This window comes from Callorhinchus milii, unplaced genomic scaffold (genome assembly GCF_018977255.1).
Source record: "Callorhinchus milii isolate IMCB2004 unplaced genomic scaffold, IMCB_Cmil_1.0 Scaffold1, whole genome shotgun sequence".
NCBI lineage: Eukaryota > Metazoa > Chordata > Chondrichthyes > Chimaeriformes > Callorhinchidae > Callorhinchus > Callorhinchus milii.
The window spans coordinates 93,440,554-93,464,932 of record NW_024704742.1 but is presented as its reverse complement, the minus strand read 5'-3'; the positions used below and the strand labels follow the sequence as shown (position 1 = coordinate 93,464,932).

The following is a 24,379-nucleotide window of genomic DNA, read 5'->3' as shown; positions in this document are numbered from 1 at the left end:
ATTTCCAGGAGTTAACAAAGAAGGCGCTTGATTTGCAGTGCACATAACATAACATGTAGGAGCAGGAGTAGGCCATTCAGCCCTTCGAGCCTGCCCCGCCATTCAATCGTGGCTGATCTTCTAATCTAACTCCAACTAATAACATAACTCTGCCTTATCCCCATATCCCTTAATCCCTTTTGCAATAAGAAATCTATCTATCTCAGTCTTGAATATGTTCAAGGACTGAACGTCAACAGCCCTTTGGGGTAGTGAGTTCCATACATTCGCCACCCTTTGAGTGAAGAAGTTCTTCCTCAACTCAGTGCGAAAGGGCTGCCTCTGATTTTAATGTTGTGACCCCTGGTTTTAGTTTCTCCAACCAGGGGAAACAATCTCCCACTATCTACTCTATCATGCCCTTTGATGATCTTATAGGTTTCTATAAGATCCCCTCTAATTCTTCTATATTCTAGAGAATATAGGCCCAAATTGGTCAACCTATCCTCGTAACTCATCCCCTTCATCCCTGGTACTAACCGAGTAAATCTACACTGCACCCCCTCCAAGTCAAGTATATCCTTCCTTAAATAAGGAGACCAAAACTGGACACAGTATTCCAGGTGTGGTCTCACAGTCTCACAGCCCTATACAGTTGCAGCAAGACTTCCCTACTCTTATACTCTAATCCTTTCATAATGAATACTAACATACCGTTCGCCTTCCTAATTGCTGCTGCCCCTGCAGACTAACTTACTGTGATTGGTGTACAAGGACACCCAAGTCCCTCTGGAAGCTAACATATTCCAATCTCTCCCCTTCTAAAAAATAACCCGCTCTACTATTTTTGCTACCAAGGTGGATGACTTTGCACTTCCCTACATTATACTTCATCTGCCACCTACCTGCCTAATCACCTATCCTATCTATGTTTCGCTGCATTTTTTTAATGTCGTCCTCTGGGTTGACACTTCCTCCAAGTTTTGTGTCATCCGCGAATTTAGATAAATTAACTTCAATGTCCACATCAATATCGTTGATGCAGATGGTAAATAGCTGACGCCCAAGGACTGATCCTTGTAGCACTCCACTAGTCGAGTGCAGCACTAATAATTTATTTTTTATCTCGCTTGGCTTCGTACATTGGCTTCTCATTTAACTGATGTGGAACAAATATATTTAAATACCAAAGTATACATTTAAAAAAGTATTTTTAAAAAAATCATGCACACCACAGCAATTTCAAACAGGATTTCTTAATTCAGGAATCCAAGAGGAGGCTACCTAAACGTATCCAAAGAACCAAAAGTCCACCAAAACCTGAGAATTGGTGTGATGCAGTTCCAGATTCATCAATTAAGGAACTCTATTTGAAATTGCCATGTTACTACTCCATCATTATTGAAACTCTTCAAGTTCAGAAAGCTCCTCTACTAGTTTTAGTAATAGTTGTAATCTGCGTGCCAGAAAAGAAAATTTAAGAGCCGTCTCTGAGGGGGAAGAAGGGCCTGTACCAGGAATGGCCTGGGGGCTTTGCCCCGCCAAATGGAGCCTTGGTCAATGGTCTTACGGCTGCAATCATTATTTACAAATCTCAATCCAAATGTAGGTGCACGCTGGCAAAAGGTAAAATACACATCTCCTCACTAAACTGAATATCAACCAATTTCACCACCTACCATTTTCTATTTTGCTCTTTGGATGTGGCCCACTAAAGGCTAAGAATTTCCTTGGGATTATCCAGTTAAAATCTCCATTTTCTGCTCTCTGCAACAACAAAAAAAAGCAAAAAGCTCAAGAGTATTTCGGTTTACAGTACTTCAGTCAATCAACCATACTGCAGAGAATGAAGATGATTTGAATAATGTGCTTTCTTAATTCATGAAAAATCTACTAACCTCATAATGTTCATATTCATCTACATCAAATGTATTGAAATCAAAGAATTCATACTGCAAAGCCTGGGAAGAAATTTTAAATGTGTTTGATTTGGTAATTGAGAACATTGCACAAGACGAAAAAATTGTCAGTGGAGGAAACATGAAGTGCACGGTCACGAGACTTCTTCATTCCATATTACTCACTATATTCACAGAATCCCAGTTAATGATAGTAGAGAATGGATTCTTACCTTGCTCACTGCGCATAAACAGTCCAGAACTGTTAGATTGTACGTGCAAGTGCCAAATGAAGCATCCCTGGAACGCAATGACAAGAGTACATACATGTCTGTTACACATGCTGCACTTGGCATGAAGCCACCCACGAGGGATGGCAATAACTGCATTGATCTCTAGAGAGCTGGTTCTAAGCAATCAACCACCAACAACAAATTACATTTGTACAGCGCCTTTCATGTTGGGAAGACGTCCTAAGCTGCTGAACAGACAAGGATTTAGATCCGAGCTGGGGGTTGGGATCAGGAGGTGTGGAGGGCAGGAACGGTAGAGGTAGGAGGGTGAGACAATCAATCAACAGAGTCCATGCTTTTTTATTGCTTTATTACGCTTCAGAATGTTATTGCTTTATTACACTTCATACCACTTTGATACTGTCAATAATGTTACTTTAGTCACCCACTTGGAGTTAACTTGTTATGATTATTTTCCATCCCCTTTGTTCCAGTTTGCACTCTTCATTTTTGATTATCACAGAATTATTCTTCTGATGAAAATACTTTTTGTTTTGATAAAAAAAGGCATTTTCAGGGGAGCAGTTTGTTTTGGATTTTTAAAGCCCAATTATTTTTCTAACATGTCTCTGCTCCTGGTCTTGTTGTGTCGCGTTACCACAGGAGTTAGTTACGCTCAATCCCGCCCAAGGTTGGGGCCATTGTTTATGTGGCCCTTAGCAGTGGGTGTCAGCAGATGGAGTTGACATCTCTTTGCCTGGCTGCCACACACATCCATCACCAGTCGAGGGTGCTGAACAGGGATCGGTTATCCTGACTGGTTTTACCCTCCTCAAACCCTGAGAGAACCAGGGCTAATTGTATCCCCTCATGTAGTCCTATAGTTTGTGGAGTCTGTAGCTCAGTGGTTAGAGCACAAGCGAGAGGACCTGAGTTTAATTTCCTACAGGGTGAAACGTTGGGCAAGTTTCCTTACTCGACATGCATCTGTATGTAGGAACCCAGTTGTTAGTCAATCGGTGGATCGGCTTTCCGGGGATAATAATCCCTCAAAAAAAGAATAGTTTGGTCACTTAATCCATGACCGTTTGTGGGACTCGGCTGTGCGCAATTTGCTGCCACATTTTACCGACAAATATACAGTCAATTCACGTGAGGACATCCTCCTGACGTGAACGATGATATGCAACTATAATTTTGTATTATATTGTATTTACAGTACATTCTATGAAGCGCCTTACGACGTCTAGAAGACCCGATAAGGCGCTATGTCAAATGCAAGGATTATTATTATTACATATGCAGCGCCGACCGAGACCACAAAACTGAGCACAGAGCAGGATTCGAGCCAGTGAGCTCCTAGTCCACAAGCTCTAGTCACTATTACACCATCGGGCAGTTTTTAAACAAACTTGACGTTTATTGGTAAAGTGAACAGGAAATGTCCTCATCAAATAGCATAATTATGTTTCCTTTAAACATGTTTCTCCAAGTTCTTAATTTTAAAAAGTTAATTTGAACTGTACACAATATTGCAACTTTCCTAAAAATCAGCTGATTTGCATTTTGGATGTCAATTTTTTTAATGAACGTTTAATTTAATTATGTGCTCCAAAACACTTCTGGCACTTTTTTTAAAAAAAGTAACTTCCTTTCTTCTCAATTTTGGGCAACCAGATATGACACAAGTGGAAACCCACTGCCATGATTAATAATAATAATCCTTGCATTTGATATAGCGCTTTTCACGTCGGGAGGACGTCCCAAAGCGCCTCACAGAACACACTGTAAAGTGAATTGACTGTATATTTGTGGGCGAACGCGGCAGCCAACTGCGCACAGCAATGTCCCACAAACAGTTGTAGATTGAAAATGACCAATTTATTATTGTTTTTTGTTTTTGGAGGGATTATTATTAGGCGTGTGGAGTAAGGAAACTTGCCCAAGGTTTCGCCCTGCCTGGAATTGAACTCTGGTCTCTCACTTGCAAAGCGAGTGCTCTAACCACTGAGCTACAGGACTCCACGAATTAAGTTTTGAAACCAAACCACTGAGCATTGTCCAACAGCCATGCTCTTCCTCACAGAAATACATATTTGTCACCTCTTCGATGTACTATTTTATTCAACAAAAGAAACTGCATCAAACTCCCCCAATGTCCTAGCGGGTAAATGGAGCAACAAACCAGGCAGACCACAATATTGCAGGTCAGTGTTGAGTTTGGTGATCACCAGGCAGCAGTTGTATTGCTACAATTGGCCTTGGATCTCCTGAAGGGAGGTGGGAGGATCCTGATCACCAGCCAGAGCCTCGTGCTGGAAGGTGCATGTGTGAGCATCTGGCAAGAATAGAAATGTGCTTGACTGCTACCCCTCCCCCCTCAAAAAACAACTACAGGTTGGAATAACTTTCCAACAGAAATGCTTACTATTATGGCTTACACATAAATAATGGCTACTTGTGTGAAGGACAGGAAGGTGTCTATGAAATGGTATTTAAGTACTGAAGGAGGGGAGCTGGAGGATATTAAAAAAATTTGAACACTTAAAATAAGGGGAGAAAACTGACATAAAAAAAGGCAAACACTTCTTACTAAAAAAAAGGATCATAAAGAACTGGCAGATGTATAAAGGTCAGTACTTCAAAGCGTCTCCAGAATGCTTTATCCTGCACTGGATCAATCCAACAAAGTGTTATTCACAAGTCTCTATTTTCCGGAGATACATTGAGCAAACCTTTTTTTAAAATATAATAGGTACTGGAAAGAAATGACCTTTGTCTGCTGTTAGTTCACCCATCCCACACAACACACACACACGGCATTATTTGGAACACCTGTTGCTTCCTGCCTGTGGGGCAAACTCCACCACAGCACTTGAGTTCATAGTCTAAGCTGACATTCCTACTGAATTACTGGTGCTGGGCAACAACCTTATTTTTCTCTCTTTAAAAAACTGTTCTTTTAAAAATATATACTTTTATTTGTGGTGAACTTTTGTGCTTTTAAGCGCTCAAAATGGAAATGCTGAACACATTTTACACTTTATTCATCCAGTGTCGACATCGAGCCAGGGCAGGTTTAGGACAGCCACCTGTAAAGGCAGCTTCCTCTGCACTCCCCTTCCAATGCCCTCTTCCTGACCGCCCTGCTTTATGTTCCCCACCCTGCCCATGACACCATCAGCAGTCGAGCCTTTACTTTAGCCTTTCTGCCCACAGCAATATCCCACAAACAGCCATGAAGTAAATGACCAATTTTATCTGGAGCACTGTTGGCCAAAATACTGGGAGAAATTGTCTTTTTGAATGGTGCCTTGAGATCTTTAATGCCTGCCCGACAATGTAGCGCACCCTCAACACCGTATTGCTCAAAGTCCAGATGTGGGGCTTGAAACCACAACTTGTGATTCAGAGGCAAGAATGCTACCCACTGAGCCAGGTTGACACCAAGCAGCTTGCATTTATCTTTACTGAATTCCTTTCACCAGGAATAAACCATGATGCATACAAGTTCTCTTTTTAGATCATGGCTGTCTCCCTTGATTCCACAATTCCAGCTAGTGCAATGGCACCTACAAAGTAAACTACCTGTCGCATAGTCTGTGATTCTAGGTCATTTATGTATACTAAGAACAGGGGTGATCCCATCACCAACAGCTGTGGCACTCCACTTAATATCTTCCCGATTTTCACCGAGCTCCCCTTCCGACTATCCACTGCTTCATTCCTTGAATATGTTTACTAGTTAACATCCACGTTTTATTTATTCAATGACCTCAGATTGTAACTGGGACTCTCAAGTAGAAATTATTACACCTATTAATAATCCTTGCATTTGATATAGTGCCTTATTGTGTTGTTTCAAAGCACTACACAGTATTTTTACTGTGAAGTATTACAGTCAAAATAGTAGGCAAATGTGTTTTGGGTGTCTGTCAAAGTATTTTGTAGTCTAGACAAACTAAGTCATATGGCTTCCCACTATCAATTTCAGACACCATTTCCTCAAAAAGTCTGTGACTTTAGTTGGACAAACATACCATTCCTGAAACTATGTTGGCTGTCGTTTATTCCTCATACAGTTTCTTTCATTTTGCTTCCAATAATCAATTCTATTAATAATGAATGGCTGCAGGCAGGCTAATTAATCTGTATATTGCCAGGTCACCTTTTGACTTGGAACCCTCAAAATAAAACTTCTCACGGCTCCGTGAATTGTGGGAACCTGAAGCGATAAGATGCCTTTACTGGTCGGGGTGGTTATAATAATAATAATCCTTGCATTTGATATAGTGCTTTTCACGTCTTCTAGACGTCTCAAAGCGCTTCACAGAATATACTGTAAATAATAATAATCCTTGCATTTGATACAGCGCTTTTCACGTCGGGAGGACGTCCCAGAACACACACTGTAAAGTGAATTGACTGTATATTTGTGGGCGAACGCGGCAGCCAATTGCACACACAATGAAAATGAACAATTTATTACTGTTTTGTTTTCTTGAGGGATTATTATCAGGCGTGTGGAGTACGGAAACTTGCCCAAGGTTTCACCCTGCCGTTCTGGATGTCGAGGACAGTACATTCACTGCAAAGCTATTTAAAATACATATTTCACATGCGATTTATCGCATTGCCTCCAACTTCTAAACCCACCCTTTCAAGATATGACATTTCAGATTAGGTGGAACCCTGGAGACTCCCTAACTTGAATGGCAACTGTGGTGTGTTCAGTGGGTGGATGTCTGCCCTGAGCACAGCAGGAGGTTTAATTCCTGATGTCTATCCAGAGCAGACAGACGTTCATCCCCTAAACCATTAGGCTCATCACACACACAAATACATGCCAAAAGCAGCTAAACCACTCAGCCCTGCCAACCCACGTTGTTGTCAGGTTAATTGCTTTCAGTGGCCCGCAGAAACTATTTTCACAAAATAATAATTTGATACAGCACTTTTCATATCAGGAGGACGTCTCAAAGCACTCCACCAGATATACCGTAAAATATAGTGACCATGTATTTTGTAGGCAAATGCTGCTCTACTCCTTGGTTAAAGGAAGGTTAGCGATAGCAGAGAAAATCAAAAGTAACATCTAAAAAGGTGTGAAAATGTGCAGCGAGGGCAGTATGCTTGAGGTTCCAAGGCTTGGAGGAGATAAAGCGATTCACAAGTTAGAATCTAAATAGCACTCCAGCTGCTTCACCACTATATGGCCAGTAATAGTGCTTTTGATATAACACATTCCCAGGGAGATCCCTGCACATCACTCAGCCTCTGGAGACATCCAAGCTGAGATCTCCTGAGTGTATGTGCGGGGCAGAGAAAACACTTTAAGTCATTTTTGCCAGCATGCTTTGAAATGTCCTCCTGACGTGAAAAGTTCTGTATCAATTGTAAGCACGATTATTTTCTTATAATAGTTTCTGGAGGATACTGAAAGCAATTAATCTGATGACAGCGTGAGCAAAAATACAGTAGTTTTCACCCACCACAGTACAAGCACCCAACGCAATTTTTTTTTGTACTCTGCAGACTCCCTATAAACTTCATAGAGATGCAGGACTCCAAACTAACCAAAATCAACAGAGCAAAAGACTTAAAATTACCTGAAAGGTTGGTATGTGTTATTCCCCCCTACCAGCAGTCTGTAGGCTTCCTCTGGAGTTTTCTTCAAGTAAATAACCTTGAGAAAACAAAAGATTGAGAACACAAAGTTTAAGGATCAGTAATTCCCACAACCCTCTTTCCACAACAAGATTTTGACCATGAATGATTTCTCTGCACAAGCAATAATTTCCCACCGTGTAGATCTAACAATGGATCAGGGAGCAAATCCAGGACTCTCTCATTAGCCTAGTGAGTTAAGCACATGTGCTATTAATACTTCAAATGGGCAGATATTAAAATGCTGTCAAAGTGTGCAATTACTTGAAGTTCACGAAGCACTAAAATTTTAAATCTGTCACCTGGTGTATACAGTGATCTGATGAAAAATACATTATGTTAATTGGGAAAAATCATGGAAGAATTATTTTTGGAATCCCTCCCTCTTCTCCCCAGCCTTGCAACCATCAATGGCACACTATGGGGTCCCGACACCTTGGCTCTTACCATTTCAAATAACTGCCTGGCTCACTTGGTACCAATCTTGTCTCTAAGTCAGAAGGTTGTGAATTCAAGCCCCACGTAGGTGACTTTGAGCTCAGTCTAGGCTGACACTCCAGTACTGCGCCGGGGGAGTACTGCATTGTCCGAAATGCAATGAAATCCGAAATGCCGTCCTTTAGATAAGACATTAAACCGAAGGCCTGATCAGGTGGATATTAAAAATCCCACATCACTCCTCAAAAAGAGAAGGTTTCTTCCAGCATCCTGGCTGTCACTACTACACTTAACAGTATATCCTGCAAAGTGCTTTAAGACATCTTTGCAACATGATAAGTCTCTACATCAAAGGCAAGGGTTAATTAATTGTAACTTGCACCTATTGTAGGTAAGCAGGGAGTGTCCCTCCGGGGAGATGGTGCACATTCCAATCCAGACAAATGGGAATTGCCCACACATAGTGAGCATATATTTGTGAAACAATGGTTTGGATACTCTTAAGAATGGTGATGGTTCTCTGAGCATGTCAGGCACCCGGATGACCAAAAAAGGCAACGATGAATAAAACCGTTCCATTCTCCTCGTGAACACAATTAAAAAACAGCACACGTGTTCCAGCAGCCTCAAAGCACATTTATTCTCCACACGAGCAAAACAAAACAACGAGCTTCTTTGAAAACAAGTTGTTGACAATGCAAGTAGTCTCAGCCAAGAGGGTCACGCCTACTTGGAACTGTGCTCAGAGCTCTGCAGCTGTGTGTTAGTCTGTCCGACGCCGAATCCCAGCCCCTCACTTAGACCTCTGTAGCTGTGTAGCACTGCAGTCTGACCCCCCGCCCCCACAATCCCAGTCCGTGTTTAGGGCTCGGATTTACGATAGTTCAGCCACCCAACCCCAGTCTCTGTGTTCTTCCTACAGGGCTGGAAACGATCACTCTTTCCTCTGATACAGTATTACAGCTGGAGAGGGCATTTTTGGAAGTAGAGTTCAGGACGTGCTCTCTTACCAATCCAAAGATACATCTAGAAGCAAAAGTTATTTAAGGAACACAATGCATTTACTTGGTGAGGTGAAAATAATTCCACGTCAGATTACCTAATATCTATGACAAGCCACTCTTTCGCAACACACGTCTAACCTGCTGTGGTTACACATTACAATTTATGGATGAATAATGCACACAAAGTTCCTTCATGAACAATAGGTTCGATGGCAATCTGAATTTTGATCTTTTCAGCTACAGAAGGGACAAGTTAACCTTACAATTGGGAGAACTTCCAGACATAACTAAAACATTCAGACTATGGCTACCCTGTCAACTTCAGCCAGATGTCTATGACACATGTGGAAACTCCTCACCCTGCTTAAGAGTGTCTAAGATGGATAGATTTTCCCATATTTATGGCACCTACACATGGAAATGTACTATTAATAACAGCAATATTAATCCTTACATTTGGTATAGCACCTTTCACGTCAGGAGGCCGACCCAAAGCGCTTCACAGGGTACACTGTAAAAATCATTCACTGTGTGCTTTGTGAGTGAATTTTCCCAGGTCTGGAATGTGCACTCTCTCCCTAGAGGGACACATCCTGATTATCTAATGCTGGAGAATATTAAGAACAGGTTGGTGAGAGCCAAGTCTTGGGGACCCTAAAGTGCGTGTTGCTGTACCGCTCGAGTTCAACTCGCTAAAAACATGTTGATTTTGGGAGCACTGTCTGACAAACTTCCTGCTGCTTGGCGAGCTAGGACTTTGGTTTGCAACTAGAATAATAGTTTCAGATACACCAAGATACCAGAACAAGACAGCACTGGTTCAGGGATGTGAAGGGCAATTATAAATCTTCCTCATCTCCCTTTTTCTTTTCCTATTGTGCATGATAGCATCTCACAGTGCTGCACAATGACAGGGTTGGACAGAGAGCGAGGGAGAGGGGGGAAAGTGACAATAGGTATACTTGAAGAAAAAACTCTTAAGGGATTCAAAGATAGATAAAGAGGGGGGCTCACCACCTCTCTAAACATCTACAACAACTTGCATTTATGTAGCCTTTTACATAAAAGAAACAACTCAAAATGTACCGCACTCATAACATACGGTGTTGTGCGTATGTACTACTGTCCTTCAGAACTTGCTACCATACATTTGATCTGGCAGAGGAGACATCAATTGGTGTGTCTGCGCAGAATTCAATCCAATAGCTAGCGGGAATCAGGAGAAGCAGACAGAGCTGGGAGGGAAAGGGAGACAGAGTGCAGCAAGAGCCAAAAGAAAGAGAGCGCGCGCACGCAATGATAGCTGGGAGAGCCAAGAGTGAGGAATGAGTACTGAGAGAGACAGTATTATGGGCTGGCTGCAAAGGAGGCTCATCTTTGCTGGAAACCTCATAATATAATAGCAGTACAACTTGCATCAAAGGCCTCTGTTGCCCAGCCCATCAATTTAAAGTAAATGAGAGGATAATTTAATTCTGGTTTGTCAGGCTATCATTGCACTCAATTAACTAGTCCAGACACTAAAAAGCCTGGCCTGGACTGTTACCAAAACACTTAAAATTGAAGTAGTATGATAGTCAACAGGCCTGTAATGGGAGTAAAGTTGATTAGCAGATTGAAAACTAGCGTGGCCAGAGCAATTCTACTCCATAACTAGATCTATTAAAAAAAACCATTAAAAGCACATAATGCACTTTCCCATATACACCACACACACCATTCATCTCCTTTCCTGTTCTGGCTGCCCTCTGGGTACCTCGCCCGGCAGCCATTCTTTTATGCAAGTCTTGATAGAAAAGGTTGCCAGGTGATCCGTTCATATAGACTTTAAAGTAAGCGTTTCCAAATGGTCATCAGGAGCCTCACTTAGAAAGGCAGCCACAAGCGTACAACAACTTCATTTATTTAGCACACTTCATGTCAGGTAGCATCTCGGAGTGCTTTACAGTGGCAGACTCTGACGCCGAACCAGGCGGGGTGGGAGGAAGGAAGTGACCATACACATGGTCGAAGAGGAAGGTCTTCAGTTGTGATCTGAAGTACACACTCAAGGCTCCGGAGAACTATGGCTACGAGGGTGTGATATGGCAGTTAACGTGACACAGACAAGAGAATGAACCAAAGACCTGGGTTGGGGACACCATACGGTAGTGGAATTGGCTTAAGTGTATCTCGGTATCGAGGGAAGAGAATAATTTGGAAATTTGTCAGCTCCCATTTGTCATTCAGTTTCCCTATTAAGAGGATTGGGTGCCACAATCGCCTATAAAATACAGTCTCTACACTTTACAGTAAATTCTGTGAATTATTTGAGATGTTGACAATGTAAATCCTTACATTTGGTAGCGTCTTTCATGACAACAACAACAACAACTTGAATTTATATAGCGCCCTCCACACCGGATGGCATCTCAGACGGGAGGACACCTCAAAAGTGCGGCACAGGATATACTATAAAGAGCAGTGACTGCTATATCAAATGCAAAGATTATTATTATCATCATCATAGAAACCAAGGGGAGGATCAGAGGCTCCGAAAACCACATGGTTTTAGCCACAAGGTAATGGTTTTACTTTTTTTAAATAATGTTCAGAAATTTTAAGAAGCCGTACAATTCAGTCCTAATTTGGAACCTGACTTTCCACAGTTCTTTTCTTCAAGCTCACTAAGCAATCTGAAGATATTAACTAAACATTACAATCCATGGTACTGCTACTCAGTAACTTTAGCTGTCAGACTGCCTCAGGTGATAGCACTCTTGCCTCCGAGTCAAAAGGTTGTGGGTTTCAAGCCCTATGTTGGGGCTTTGGATTCACACAATGTAGACTGACATTCCCAATGCAATTATGTTTGCTGCATTGTTAAGAAGTGCATTCCCTTGGATGAAACCTGAAACTGATGTCCCATCTGCCAATTCAGATGGACCTTAAAGATCTTGTGACATCATTTAAATTAGCTGCGGTATTTAACCTAGAAAATACTCAATCAACACAGTTCATAGTAAGTGCTGTGAGACACCTTTTGAGGCATCCTCTTACATGAAGGTGTTATCCAAATGCAAGGATTTTATTTATTTAATCTCATCATAACTCCATATATTCTTATGTGGCAAGAAGTACAAAAATTCAGTCACTTGCAATATCGTAAAAGCATATACATTAAGTACTGCACCCTCAGTCATAGTCTTCAAGACCCAAGCTTCTGTGTCAGTGTTAATTCTGGAGAGAACAGGCCAATACATATTTCAACACTATACTTACAAACACTGACAACACAAATACACAAGCTCCTTTGACAGCTGAGTACAGAAATGCTTCTTCAGTGCTCAGAGCCTGCATTCAGTTTGCTAAGCAAGTACCATATGTTGTGCAAACACGTACCGCTTATTACCAGGGAACTAGGATTCACCACATCCATCGAACAGTGGAAAAATTGGCCCATTTAAAAACACGGTGGGTTGCAGCCAACCAAAAATCATTCAAAATAGTTTGTTTTGCTGCACAGCTTCAGGGTGACTGTTTATCTAATCTACTGCCTACAAAACACATTAAATATTTAACCTGGAAATTCATTCCGAAATACTGGAGTTTCCGCATTGTGCAAAAGGATTAACTGGAGCCTTTTGTAACATTTTGCATCAATATTTGTAATAAAGCTTCAGGAAGCATTTGGAGGCCTTAGGAACTGAAATGTCACACAGTCTTAGCCTCAAAACAGCTTTGCCTTAAAATTTAAGACCTATAAAAAAAACTCTTATATTCAACCTTAATTTGGAAGCTTTTGAAAACTTGTGGAATATCTATTTCCAAATTAAGGCTGCATTTAAGAATTTGCCACAACTATGCACAGAAAATATTTTTATATGCTAAGATTCTGGATCCTTGCTAAATAGAATTTTAGATAACAACAAATTACATTTGTATATAGCACCTTTCACGTCAGGAGGACGTCCCTCTTGAATGAAGAATTTGTGACAGGTGCAAACATTGATTTGTTGAATTTATAATCTTTTCTCCTGCAGCTTCTTGACAGAAGCTGATTTTTTCCCCAATTCAACTTTTTTTTTTATTCTTGTGACTTGAAGTAAGTTTTACACAATAACCCATTAAGCAGATCAGTTATTTAGATTATTTCTTCATAAGTGTTTTACCTAACAATTTTTTAAAAAATAATACAATAGAATACACATTTATAGAGCGCCTTTCACATCAGGATGGCAGCTCAAAACGCTTGACATAAGAACTGTCAGACGAAAAATCCATTCAGTTCATCTTCCACCATCCTGGTAGTCACGTGACATGTCGTGTCCCCAAACTATATACTGTATCCCAAGATATTATTTCCAAATATAAATCTATCTAATTTGCTTTTGGTTCAATCAACACTTTCTGCTTCCACTGCCTCCCTACGGAGCCTGTTCCATACGTTTTCTACTTGCTCAAATTGACAACGTTGAAATGTCACTCGAGCTCAGGTTGGGAAGCAAGAGAGGGTTGAGAGTGGAAAGATGACAAGAGAAAAACCGGTAGGTTTTGAGAATTGCCATGAAGCAGATTCCCTGGGTGGGTCAGTTGGCAAAGTGACTAATGTGAAACTGAGCCAAAACCCTCTGGAAAATCTCAGGTTTAAATCTACACCTTGTACTGAATTAATTGCTCTCAACCTGGATGCTATAGTTGGCCACACATAATTTCACCTACAAAATATATAGTATGCTCCTGACATTAAATGCAAGGATTAATTATTATTATAAATACTGCCTTCGGCTAGGAAGGTGAAGGTCAAAAAAGTCAGGAATTCTTCTCCAAACATCACTCAGTGACTCCGGCAGCAAAAGGTACATACAGTGTATAGATATTGGATGATACGATCGGCTGGTCTTCAACACCGCACACAATCAAATAGCTTCTCGACACTTCCACATAATGAATGGGTAATTGGTTGAGGAACTAGACAGTAGGCAGTACCATGAAACTGCACTGTAACTCATTGTCTTCAGGAGACGTGGAGAGAAAACTGGAATGGAGGTGAAAGTGGGGGGTGAAGGGAGAAATACAGGACAATGGCACTAACATCTGGGTTCAATTCCCGGCACGGCGAAACCTTGGGTAAGTTTCCTTACTCCACATGCCTAATAATCCCTCCAAAACAAAAACAATAATAAATTGGTCATTTTCAATCTACGACTGTTTGTGGGACACTGCTGTGCGCAATTGGCTGCCGCATTTTGCCCACAAATATAAGGTCAATTCATTTTACAGTCTATTGTGTGAAGTGCTTTGAGATGTCGAGAAGACGTGAAAAGCGCTATATCAAATTCAAGGATTATTATTATTATTATCTTAATATCAAATTCCATAACCCCATCTCCCCCATTCTCGCCGGACTCCATTGGCTCCCTATCCTTCAGAGGATCCAGTTCAAGATCCTGGTCCTCATCTACAAAGCCCTCCATGGCCTCGCCTCACCCTACCTCTGCGACCTCCTAATCCCCTACCAACCCGCCCGCTCCCTCCGCTCAGCCGGCTCCGGCCTGCTCCACATCCCCCGACCCACCATTTGTGGGAGAGCCTTCAGCCACTCTGCCCCCAACCTCTGGAATTCCATCCCCCAATCACTCCGCCTCACCCTCTCCTTAGCCTCCTTCAAGTCCCACCTCAAAACCCTCCTCTTCGACCATGTCATTGGTCACCCCCCTTCCCCTCCCTTCTCCCCCCTGACCCCAGCTCATATCTGAAATGCTGTACACTGTCCAGTGCCTTGGGACGTCCTCCCGATGTGAAAGGCGCTATACAAATGTAATCTTGTTGTTTAAATGATCAAAGACCCAAAATTGAATGGATTGTGAAAAGTGCACATCCTCTGCTTGAATTACATGCCAAAAACTACAATGTTTCCCATTCCTTCCTCTCAAATGTCTCTCTTTTCATTACGTAATTTTGTTCCTGTGATCAATAAAGACATCACTTATATTTCAATTAGGGCAACAGAATCCTTCCTGAAACTCATAACTATTGGTCTATTGTAAAGAACGCACACTATTGGTGTCTTGGAACCGCTAGTAGATCAGTTGGCATAGGAAAATAATTCAAATTCATTGATACAACTTTACCACAAGAGCCCTGGTGACATTTTCTCCAAGTAAAGGCCAAGGAGCCGCAAGAGTTAAGCAGAGATTAAGTTACAAAAATTGAGATACAAACAGGAACATCCAGGACTCCATAGCTCCCTATAGTGACCCACCCACAAATTCTAATTTCATAAAGAAAAAATATTGACCTGGATTCACTTTAACCCAGTATATTCCACATTGTGAAGTCCTGTAATTCAGTGGTCAGAGCACTCGCCTCCCAAGCGAGAATCCTGGGTTTGATTCCTGGCAGGGCGAAATGCTGGGCAAGTTTCCTTACTCCACACGCCTGTTTACCTAACAGTAAGTAGGAACCTGGTTGTTAGTTGATTGGCAGATCACTTTTCCGGGGGTAATAATTAACTCAAAAAAAATTAAAATAATAAATTGGTTACTCAATCCACAACTGTTTGTGGGACACTGCTGTGCCCAATAGGCTGCTGCGTTTCACTCAAAAATATACTGTCCATTTACTTTACAGTATATTCTGTGAAGCGCTTTGGGACGTCTTAAAGACATGAAAAGAGCTATAACAAATGTAAGGATTATCACTATTATGATTCAGCCTTTTAGAACCTCACAGCAACTTGGCATCGAGAGAAATGCCATAATACTTACCGAAAAAGAACCAATAAGGACTGCTGCATTTGCCTGTTTTTTCTGATCACAGCTCGTATAGTGAACAATTTTCTTTCTTGCCAGTGAAAATGACTGTAACAAAAACAGAAATAAGTCATTTTAAAAACAGCAACTAGAAGGTGAACTTATACATTAAACCTGCACCAAACCACAGCTGTGATATTACTCATATGAATGCCACAAATAATAGCCTCAGTTATGCTGTACATTGTATGGAATCAAAACATACAATCAAACTCCGTTGTTAGATGTTTCATTATAACGCAGGTTTGCTTATATAGTGAAACTTATTAATTGAATACTCAATTTGACAGTGGCATTTTTTCAATAAACCAAACTATTCATACACATTATCTTCTGACGAAGGGTGGTGGACCCGAAACGTTGACTCAATTGCTTTCTCCATAGATGCTGCCTGACCTGCAGTGCTCACAACGACTTCTGTTTTTGTTTTCAGATTTCCAGCATCTGCAGTACTTTTTTTTATTCATATAACTCGACTAAACATAATAGGAGACTGATCTGATAAACAATTAACCGAACTTCACTATAGCACAATTGGGCTGCAGACCCAACATATTCTTACTAATTTCTGCACACAGAAAGCTGGCCAGTTTGTTTCAAAATGCTGACATCACTTATATTTTGATACAGCATCTTATCACATCATTGAATCGTCTCACAGTGCTTCACAGGATATGCTGTAAAGTGCTGTGACTGTGTATTTTGTGGGAAAACTTCCTGTCCCAACGTGCAAGAAGTGATAATGTGGTGACCTGATGACCCATCACTCAGACAGTTATTAGCACAGGAAGTTGGGTGACTTTCTGCCTGAATACACAGTAAATGTAGAAGAAGAGCTGACTGGGGATTGTGCTATGGTAAGCAAACCTGCATGATAATGAATCATTACAATCGGGTTTGGCTGCACATTTTGGCTATATACAATAAAGCTAAGGCTGTTATAAAACGGCTCTACTCCAGAAAATCCTTGAATTAATAATCTAAACCCCAACTATTGCCTGTTGGTTCTCACCATTTTAAAAAAATTCTAGTGAGACTGCCATATTTTGCTATGAACCATTCTTTGCTTCCCTTAAGCAACAGAGCACCAGAATAAATACACTATTTGCGATTCAGCTCTCTAATTGAATGTACCAAGCAATGTAGAACTGTATCTGCACAGTAGTCTTAGCAGTTTAATGTCAGATTTGGGCAACAGAATATAGTCTGAACCATCTCGGATTTCCAACTGTGGGTCAATTGCAAGACAAATCCCAGAACGCTAGACATTCATTTAACCTTGGTTACAGAAGTCGTATCAAATTTCCTCACTAATATTAAACATGCACTATACTTTAACCTCAAGAGCTTGGGCTTGGTGCAATCTATTCTAATCACACATCTAAAGGGCAATGAACAGCTGTAGATAAGTGAAAATATCACTCACAGTCCTATTGTAAACAGTTTAGATGGTGCTCCTGGCACTAGAACTGGACCCACCCTATTTTATAAAGCAGATGGTTGTCTCATTGCTGTCAGTAGAAGATGAACAACAACAATAAAATTACATTTGTATAGGGCCTTTCACGTCGGGAGGATGTCCCAAGCGCTGGACAGTCAGTTTCGGACCCGAGCTGGGTAGAGGGCGTTGGGGAAGCAGGGAGATCAAAAGCACGGTCAAAGAGGGTCTTGAGATGGGTCGCGAAGGTGGCAAGGGAGGGTCAAGGCGGAGGGACTGCAGGTTGGAGTTCCAGAGGATAGGGCAGAGTGGCGGAAGGCCCGTCCGCCAATAGTTGGGCAAGCGAGGCGGGGGATGTGAAGTAGGCTGGAGCCCACTGAGCGGAGGGAGCGGGCAGGATGGTAGGGGCTTAGGATGTCGCAGAGGTAGGGGAGAGTAAAACCCTGGAGGATCTTGAACTGTATCCTCTGTGTGATGGGAAATCTGTGAAGTTGAAATGCGTTTATCACATGTACTTATGGCAACACACAGTTCTGATCTCAAATAAGTCACTATGAAGATGCTTTGCCGCTCAGTCAGGGATTGGGGGGGACAAAGAAAGCTGAACATGAGTCAAACCCCTCCCCTTTCCTGACTCCGCGCACCCTCATCACCAGGTACTTTACAGTGCAATTAGTAGACAACTGTGAGCAGACTTCCTACCCATTCTGTGTGACAACAACAACCTGCATTTATATAGCGCCCTCCACGCTGGGCGGCATCCCAGAACATTTTACAATGGTGGAGCCCGATGCCGAGCCGGGGGAGGGGGAAGGTGACCATAGACAGTCGAAGAAGAAGTTCTTCAGGTGCAACCTGAAAATGGGGAAAGAGGGGGCAAGGCGAAGGGATTGAGGAAAGGTGTTTCATAGCTTCGGAAAGTAGTGGCTGAAGGCACTTCCATCAATAGCGGAGCGGAGGATTCAAGGAACAAGGAGGAGGCTGAAGCCAGTAGAGGGGAGGCAACAGGTACTGCTGTGAGGAGAGAGAAGTTTGGAAAGATAGGGGGTGCCAAGGTGTAGAGCGATTTAAAATTGATCCGCTCTGTGACTTTCAGTTTGGGTGTGGTCTGAGGAAACCAGAAACAGGAGAGGGAAATGGGGAGAAGTATATACTGTAAGTAAAAAAAGAGTTGCAGCACATGGACTCTGAAGAACAAGACAAAGAAAAAAAAAGCTGCTAATGTAAATAAGACAAGAACATCCCAACAAAGAGTTCAAACTACAAAATTGAAGGTGTGGGAGTGGGAGGCCTCTGGACCATTTTTTTTCCATCAACTACCTTTCAGATTGAAGATTATTTACCATAAACCAAGAAAGGTTTAAAAAATAACTTTACAACTGATCCTGAGCATTTTAGGGCAGGATCTTGTGTTGTTTACCCTGTGGGTTAAGCCAAAAATTGTGATCTGGCAATTTAACATTTGGAGGGGGAAGAAGAAAATAAAGTACTTTTCACAATGAAGTACACTCAATTACAGCAACAACATTACATTCATAGAGCGCCTTTCACGTTGGGAGGACGTCCCAAAGCGCTGGACGGTCAGAGATTTGGACCCAAGAATGGGGGTTGGGATCAGGGAGGGTGAAGGGCAGGGAGGGTAGGAGGATGGCCGAAGGCTTGGTCGAAGAGGAAGGTTTTGAGACGTACCTTGAAGGAGGGAAGGGAGGGAGTGAGTGAGGCGAGGGGAATGAGGTATGGAGTTCCAGAGGGTGGGAAGACCCCTGGCAAAGGTTATGCCTTTGATCACGTAGTACGTAATTAGGATGGTTGCACCAGTCTATGGTGTAACATTCAGAGAATCACACACACCCCAGCAGACTAAGAGATTATTTTTTGTTGTTTGCCGTCATGTCATTTTTGATGCCTGTCGAAGGTTCAGTGGTCATAAACTCTCGTGTGAGAGATAAGAACGATTCTGGCCATGATGCCTTTGCCACACACGTTACAAAACTAGGGGTTAGAATCTTTATATGGTGTACCCAAATCAGATAAAGAGCATTGTTGCTTAACGTGCAAGAAAGGATGGATAAGTATATTGTTAGAACTTGCAAAAGTTCCAAAAGAAACTGCAGCCGCTTCTGCAGAAACCAACTGGTGTGGCTTTCACTGTTGTTTATCAGCCACACGTGACTCAATACAATACAGTCTGGGTTCGCCAACACTGTTGTAAGACACTGAAATCTCACATCTGTGCATACCCTAAACACTGAAGGCAATTTATTTGGAGGAATGATATTTTGTCCTTACATATATAAAAGAATTAATATTGCAGAGTGGAACACCATGACTGTGACATGCATTGGTAGTATCAAGCACCCTTGATACATTACTTCTCACAAGGCATTCTCTTGTGTCTTGTTCACTAATGAACAGGCTGTAACTACCCAAATTCATTTCACATACTTTCATTGCATCCTGTTTAGACTAGGTTTACTCCCTGGACTCAGCAGTAAAATAACTGTGCAATTATACAACACTCTTTTTCTGTACATTATAATTTGTACTGAAATCATTAATTCCCCTTTGATGCAGTCAAATCAACATTTCAACACTCTTTTGGCTCTCACACCTCTGTGAGTCAGTGAGTTTTTCCCCCTAACAAATGTTCCTACTCTTCCTAAAGGCTCTTGGCTCTTTCACTCCTGGGTATGATTCCGCGGGCACCAGTTGCCCTCTGGTAACTCACCCATTGGTCAGTATTCATATGTGAACAAAGACATTATACATATCATCCAGCAGTGGTCTCTAAACTACTCGAATTGTACATTCTATATTAATACATCCTTTCCTGCATCTGCCTATTCAATGCACACAATACACTATATTGTAAAATTATTGGTCTCATGAATATAGTCTACTCTAAAATGATGTGAAAGTCAAAAAGTGATAGCAATCCCAGAATTCTGGGTTGCTTGAGTTGACCAAAGGGAAACCACAGAGACTCATGCACTGGTTTGCTTCAGGAAGGCTGCAGGTTCATGAAGGCCCAAGACAGTGGAAGCAATCTTACGTAACAAAGTTTTCTTCAACATCATCGTGAGCAGACAAAGATTTGTGCTCATGATATTTGGGAGATGATATATAATCAGATGGCACAGCACTTATCCCTCCTTAACTTGTACATTATATTTGTCTCTTAGGCTAGTCAGAAGTACATCTGAGGTATGGAATTGCAATCAGCATTGTTTGTAGTAACTTTAACAATATTAGTTTTTAAATGGGAAAAATCTCATTAGCGTCCAACTTTGTTAACGTCGCTATAAAGAACACCAACCAAAATGGCAGCCCTGGCTCAGCCATCATGTCACAAGAAGTGGTAGTGGTAGCAATCTCACCTCGGAGTCAGAAGGTTGTGGGTTCAAACGGGACTTGAAATTATATAGTCTCCAGTGGAATGCAAAAGAAGGGTGTGGGGGTTGCATTGTTGGAGGTGCTGTCGTTCGGATGAGAGGTTAAACCTAGTTTGCCTGTTCAGGTGGACATTAAAGATCCCATAGCATAATTCAAAAAGGGATTTGAGACGTTGCGGTAACGTGATATTTGCTATATCAAATGCAAGGATTATCATTATATTCACTGGCCTAGTTTTTTCCTCTTAATTTCCTGTCTTGAATGGTAGCCATGCAACTCTACTGTAGTACTAAATATTCCATGAGACTTGTCCAGGTTGAAATACTCTACCCAATGAGACATTTAATTCAGGGGGCTGAAGAAACGTCAAATTAAAACACAGATGGGCAACCATTAACAATGAGGTGGACCTGTACTTCCAGAAAACTATTCAAACCAATAGTTTTCAATATCCTCTCTGCCTGACTCCACTCCCAGACAGTTTCAGATATGTTAAGTCACTTTATCAACCTCAAATCAACAAATGAGTGAGTGGATTCACCAGGGTTGAATGGAACTGAAAAAGCACAACTCTGTAAAGCCACTCAGTAAAAGTCACTGACTGGCGTCTTCCTGTTAAAAATATAAGCTGTATCTCATGCAGGCAGGCAAAAAGTGTTTGTCACGAGTCACAAGGTCCAAGGTGATCTCTGGCTCGATCCAAAGTCTTGCAAGTCAGCAAATTATACAGGACTCCACTTGTGCAAGACAGAATTTGGGTGGCGAGGCATACATAGAGGCCAGTAACCCTACAACTTTCTTGAGGAGCACTTATTCAATTCTATTATCAGAATCTTCTTATCTCAAGTTTAGTGCACAGCAACCGAGTGACCCGAGACAATCTCATTAAATTTCTTTGTTATTGTCCTGATTTAAAAATAAAATTCACTATCTGTTTACACTTTGGGCGTATGTTCAGGAACAGGCTACCTATGGTGGCAAACCCTTGATAGTTGATAAAAAAAGCCACAAAATCCACACCCATAATAAAGAGTTCAGTGACCACCACCACCAACAAATTACATTTGTATTATGCCTTTCATGGGAGGATCCATGGCAATGAATGCATAACTAAATTTGTTTAATATATTATTTGCAAATTAGTATTTTATTTGAATTATTTAGCGATTCCAGTATTCATATCATTAAAAGGTGATGAATCCATTGAAACCTTCTGCCTTTCACACTTTAAGACAAAACATTAGCAACTGCTTCAAAGCTGCTGAAATATCATGACTAATAATAATCCTTACATTTGATAAAACTCCTAATCATGTCGTTGAGATGTCTCAAGGCACTTCACAAAGTATATTGTAAGTTGGATTGATTATGTAATCTTGGCAGATAATTGCACATAGCAATTAAATAAAAAATGCATTTTTTCAGAAAACAAATGAAAACTGTAAATGCACTCGGGTTTATCACTAGTCTGTATGCGCTCCGGGACTCTACCCTGCGTGAAGTGTGCTTTATAAATGCAAGTTGTTATCATCTCTCAATAAATACTAATAAACAGATACACAAATTGTAATATGTATTTTGGATTCCGTAAGCTGAAGGCAGTACTACACATTAGAAATTAATGTTAAAAAATGTACATCAATATTTACCAGCAAACTCTTAAACATCATAAAATATCACCTCTCCATTTACCTTTAGTTTCTTGTTGATTTTGCAGCAGTACCTGTGTATCATGGCCAGGTTCAGAGGACCAAAATCTGCATAGAAACTAGAAAATAAAACAAATTATTCTTCAATGAAAATGCCTGACTTCCACCAGTCCCAAACTTCTCGATTACGAATCTACAACACAAACTTGCAGATAAGATATAAGAGATTTGACAACTATTCATCCTGCGGCTTATAATCTTGTTTAAAAGTTCACTTTCCCGTTGTTCCCAGTTTCATAAACCTTACAAACCTTTCATAATAAACCTTGGATTTGATCATAGCGCCTTATCACGTCTTCAAGACGTTTTAAAGCGCTTCACCGAATATATTGTAAAGTGTATATTTTGTGGGCGAAAATGGTAGACGGTAGATTTCCATCATTTCTCTCACGCTAACAAACGATTGACTTCTCTTGGAGGGTTATGTCTGACAGGACGAGACACTGACCTGAAATAACTGCCGCCCGATGTTCAGAAACGAGGCAATGAACTACTCAGACAATGTTAAAAGTTAACCAGAGGGGAGAGAGCGCGAGAGGGAAATGCCAGACTCACTTTTCGTACACCAGTTCATCATCGATGCTGAAATAGTGCGTGTTGGCGGTGTTCTTGGGCTTCTGTCGAAGAATGGCAAAATACAGCCGATCTGAAAGGCATTCGAGAAGAGAAACGGGTGAATGGAACGACGTACAGAACATATCGCTAAACACGGTCGGGCTGGTGCAGCCGCGTGGAAACGCTGCGCCAGAACCGCCTTTGCAAGTGACGCCAACCACAAAATATACAGTCAAATCCGCTTTGCGGTGTATTCTGAGACGCGTTCTGAGACGTCCGGAGGATGAGGCGCTTTACCATATACAAGGATTATTATTATTAATATTACATCAATCACAAGAGCATACATTGCAGACTTGCACATCACTATGTGCAGTGCTCCCCCCCGGGATGGACCGCTGCTCCACTACAGGACGACACTCACTCCACAAACCCCCAAACCCCAGACATTCAAACTCTAAACCCCCGCCCCAGCGGCGGCGCCTCGGCTTCGGCGGGACCCCCCCTCCCCCCCGGGACCCCCTCCCCGGGACCCTCTCCCCCCGGGACCCCCCCTCCCCGGGACCCCCCCTCCCCCCCGGGACCCCCTCCCCGGGACCCTCTCCCCCCGGGACCCCCCCTCCCCGGGACCCCCCCCTCCCCGGGACCCCCCCTCCCCGGGACCCTCTCCCCCTGGGACCCCCCCTCTCCCCGGGACCCCCCCTCCCCGGGACCCCCCTCCCCGGGACCCCCCCTCCCCGGGACCCCCCCTCCCCGGGACCCTCTCCCCCCGGGACCCCCCCTCTCCCCGGGACCTTCTCCCCCCGGGACCCCCCCTCCCCGGGACCCTCCCTCCCCTGGACCCTCTCCCCCGGGACCCCCCCTCCCCGGGACCCCCCCTCCCCTGGACCCTCTCCCCCCGGGACCCCCCCTCCCCGGGACCCTCTCCCCCTGGGACCCTCCCCTCCCCGGGACCCCCCCTCCCCTGGACCCCCCTCCCCGGGACCTCCCCTCCCCGGGACCCCCTCTCCCCGGGACCCTCCCCCCCGGGACCCCCCACTCCCCGGGACCCCCGGGACCCCCCCTTCACCTTTCACCAACTCCGCTGCATTAAGGAGATCGCTGGTATCCGCCATTCCGCAGCTCAGGCAAAAGCGAAACAACTCTGCAGGAACTTTCCCCTCTGCGCCGCCGCCGCCGCTGTTGTTGCTGCTCTCGGTGCCGCTGCGTCTCGTTTTTAAATACAGGTTAAAAGCGGCAGCAACAGCAGCACAGGGGGGGGGCGGGGGGGC

At 42.7% G+C, this 24,379-nt stretch overlaps 1 protein-coding gene across 8 annotated transcripts in view; it reads right to left on the bottom strand.

Moving 5' to 3' along the window:
* LOC103182833 (dual specificity protein phosphatase CDC14C) overlaps positions 1–24,379 on the bottom strand; it is a 71,122-nt gene that overhangs the window by 24,840 nt on the left and 21,903 nt on the right. For 7 of the 8 annotated variants that reach the window (XR_488355.2, XR_488354.2, XM_007899985.2 and 4 more), the window contains exons 2-8: positions 23,109–23,199; positions 22,537–22,612; positions 15,969–16,061; positions 7,720–7,796; positions 2,111–2,177; positions 1,878–1,940; positions 1,659–1,746 (exon numbers count right to left, since the gene is read on the bottom strand). Coding sequence is in view for 6 of the 8 variants with exons in the window: in XM_007899985.2 (XP_007898176.2) it covers positions 1,659–1,746; positions 1,878–1,940; positions 2,111–2,177; positions 7,720–7,796; positions 15,969–16,061; positions 22,537–22,612; positions 23,109–23,199 (555 nt within the window). In the remaining 2 variants the exon portion in view is untranslated. Of the gene's footprint in view, positions 1–1,658; positions 1,747–1,877; positions 1,941–2,110; positions 2,178–7,719; positions 7,797–15,968; positions 16,062–22,536; positions 22,613–23,108; positions 23,200–24,177; positions 24,307–24,379 lie in introns of those variants that run through there. The other variant, XM_042333317.1, reaches the window with a different exon arrangement.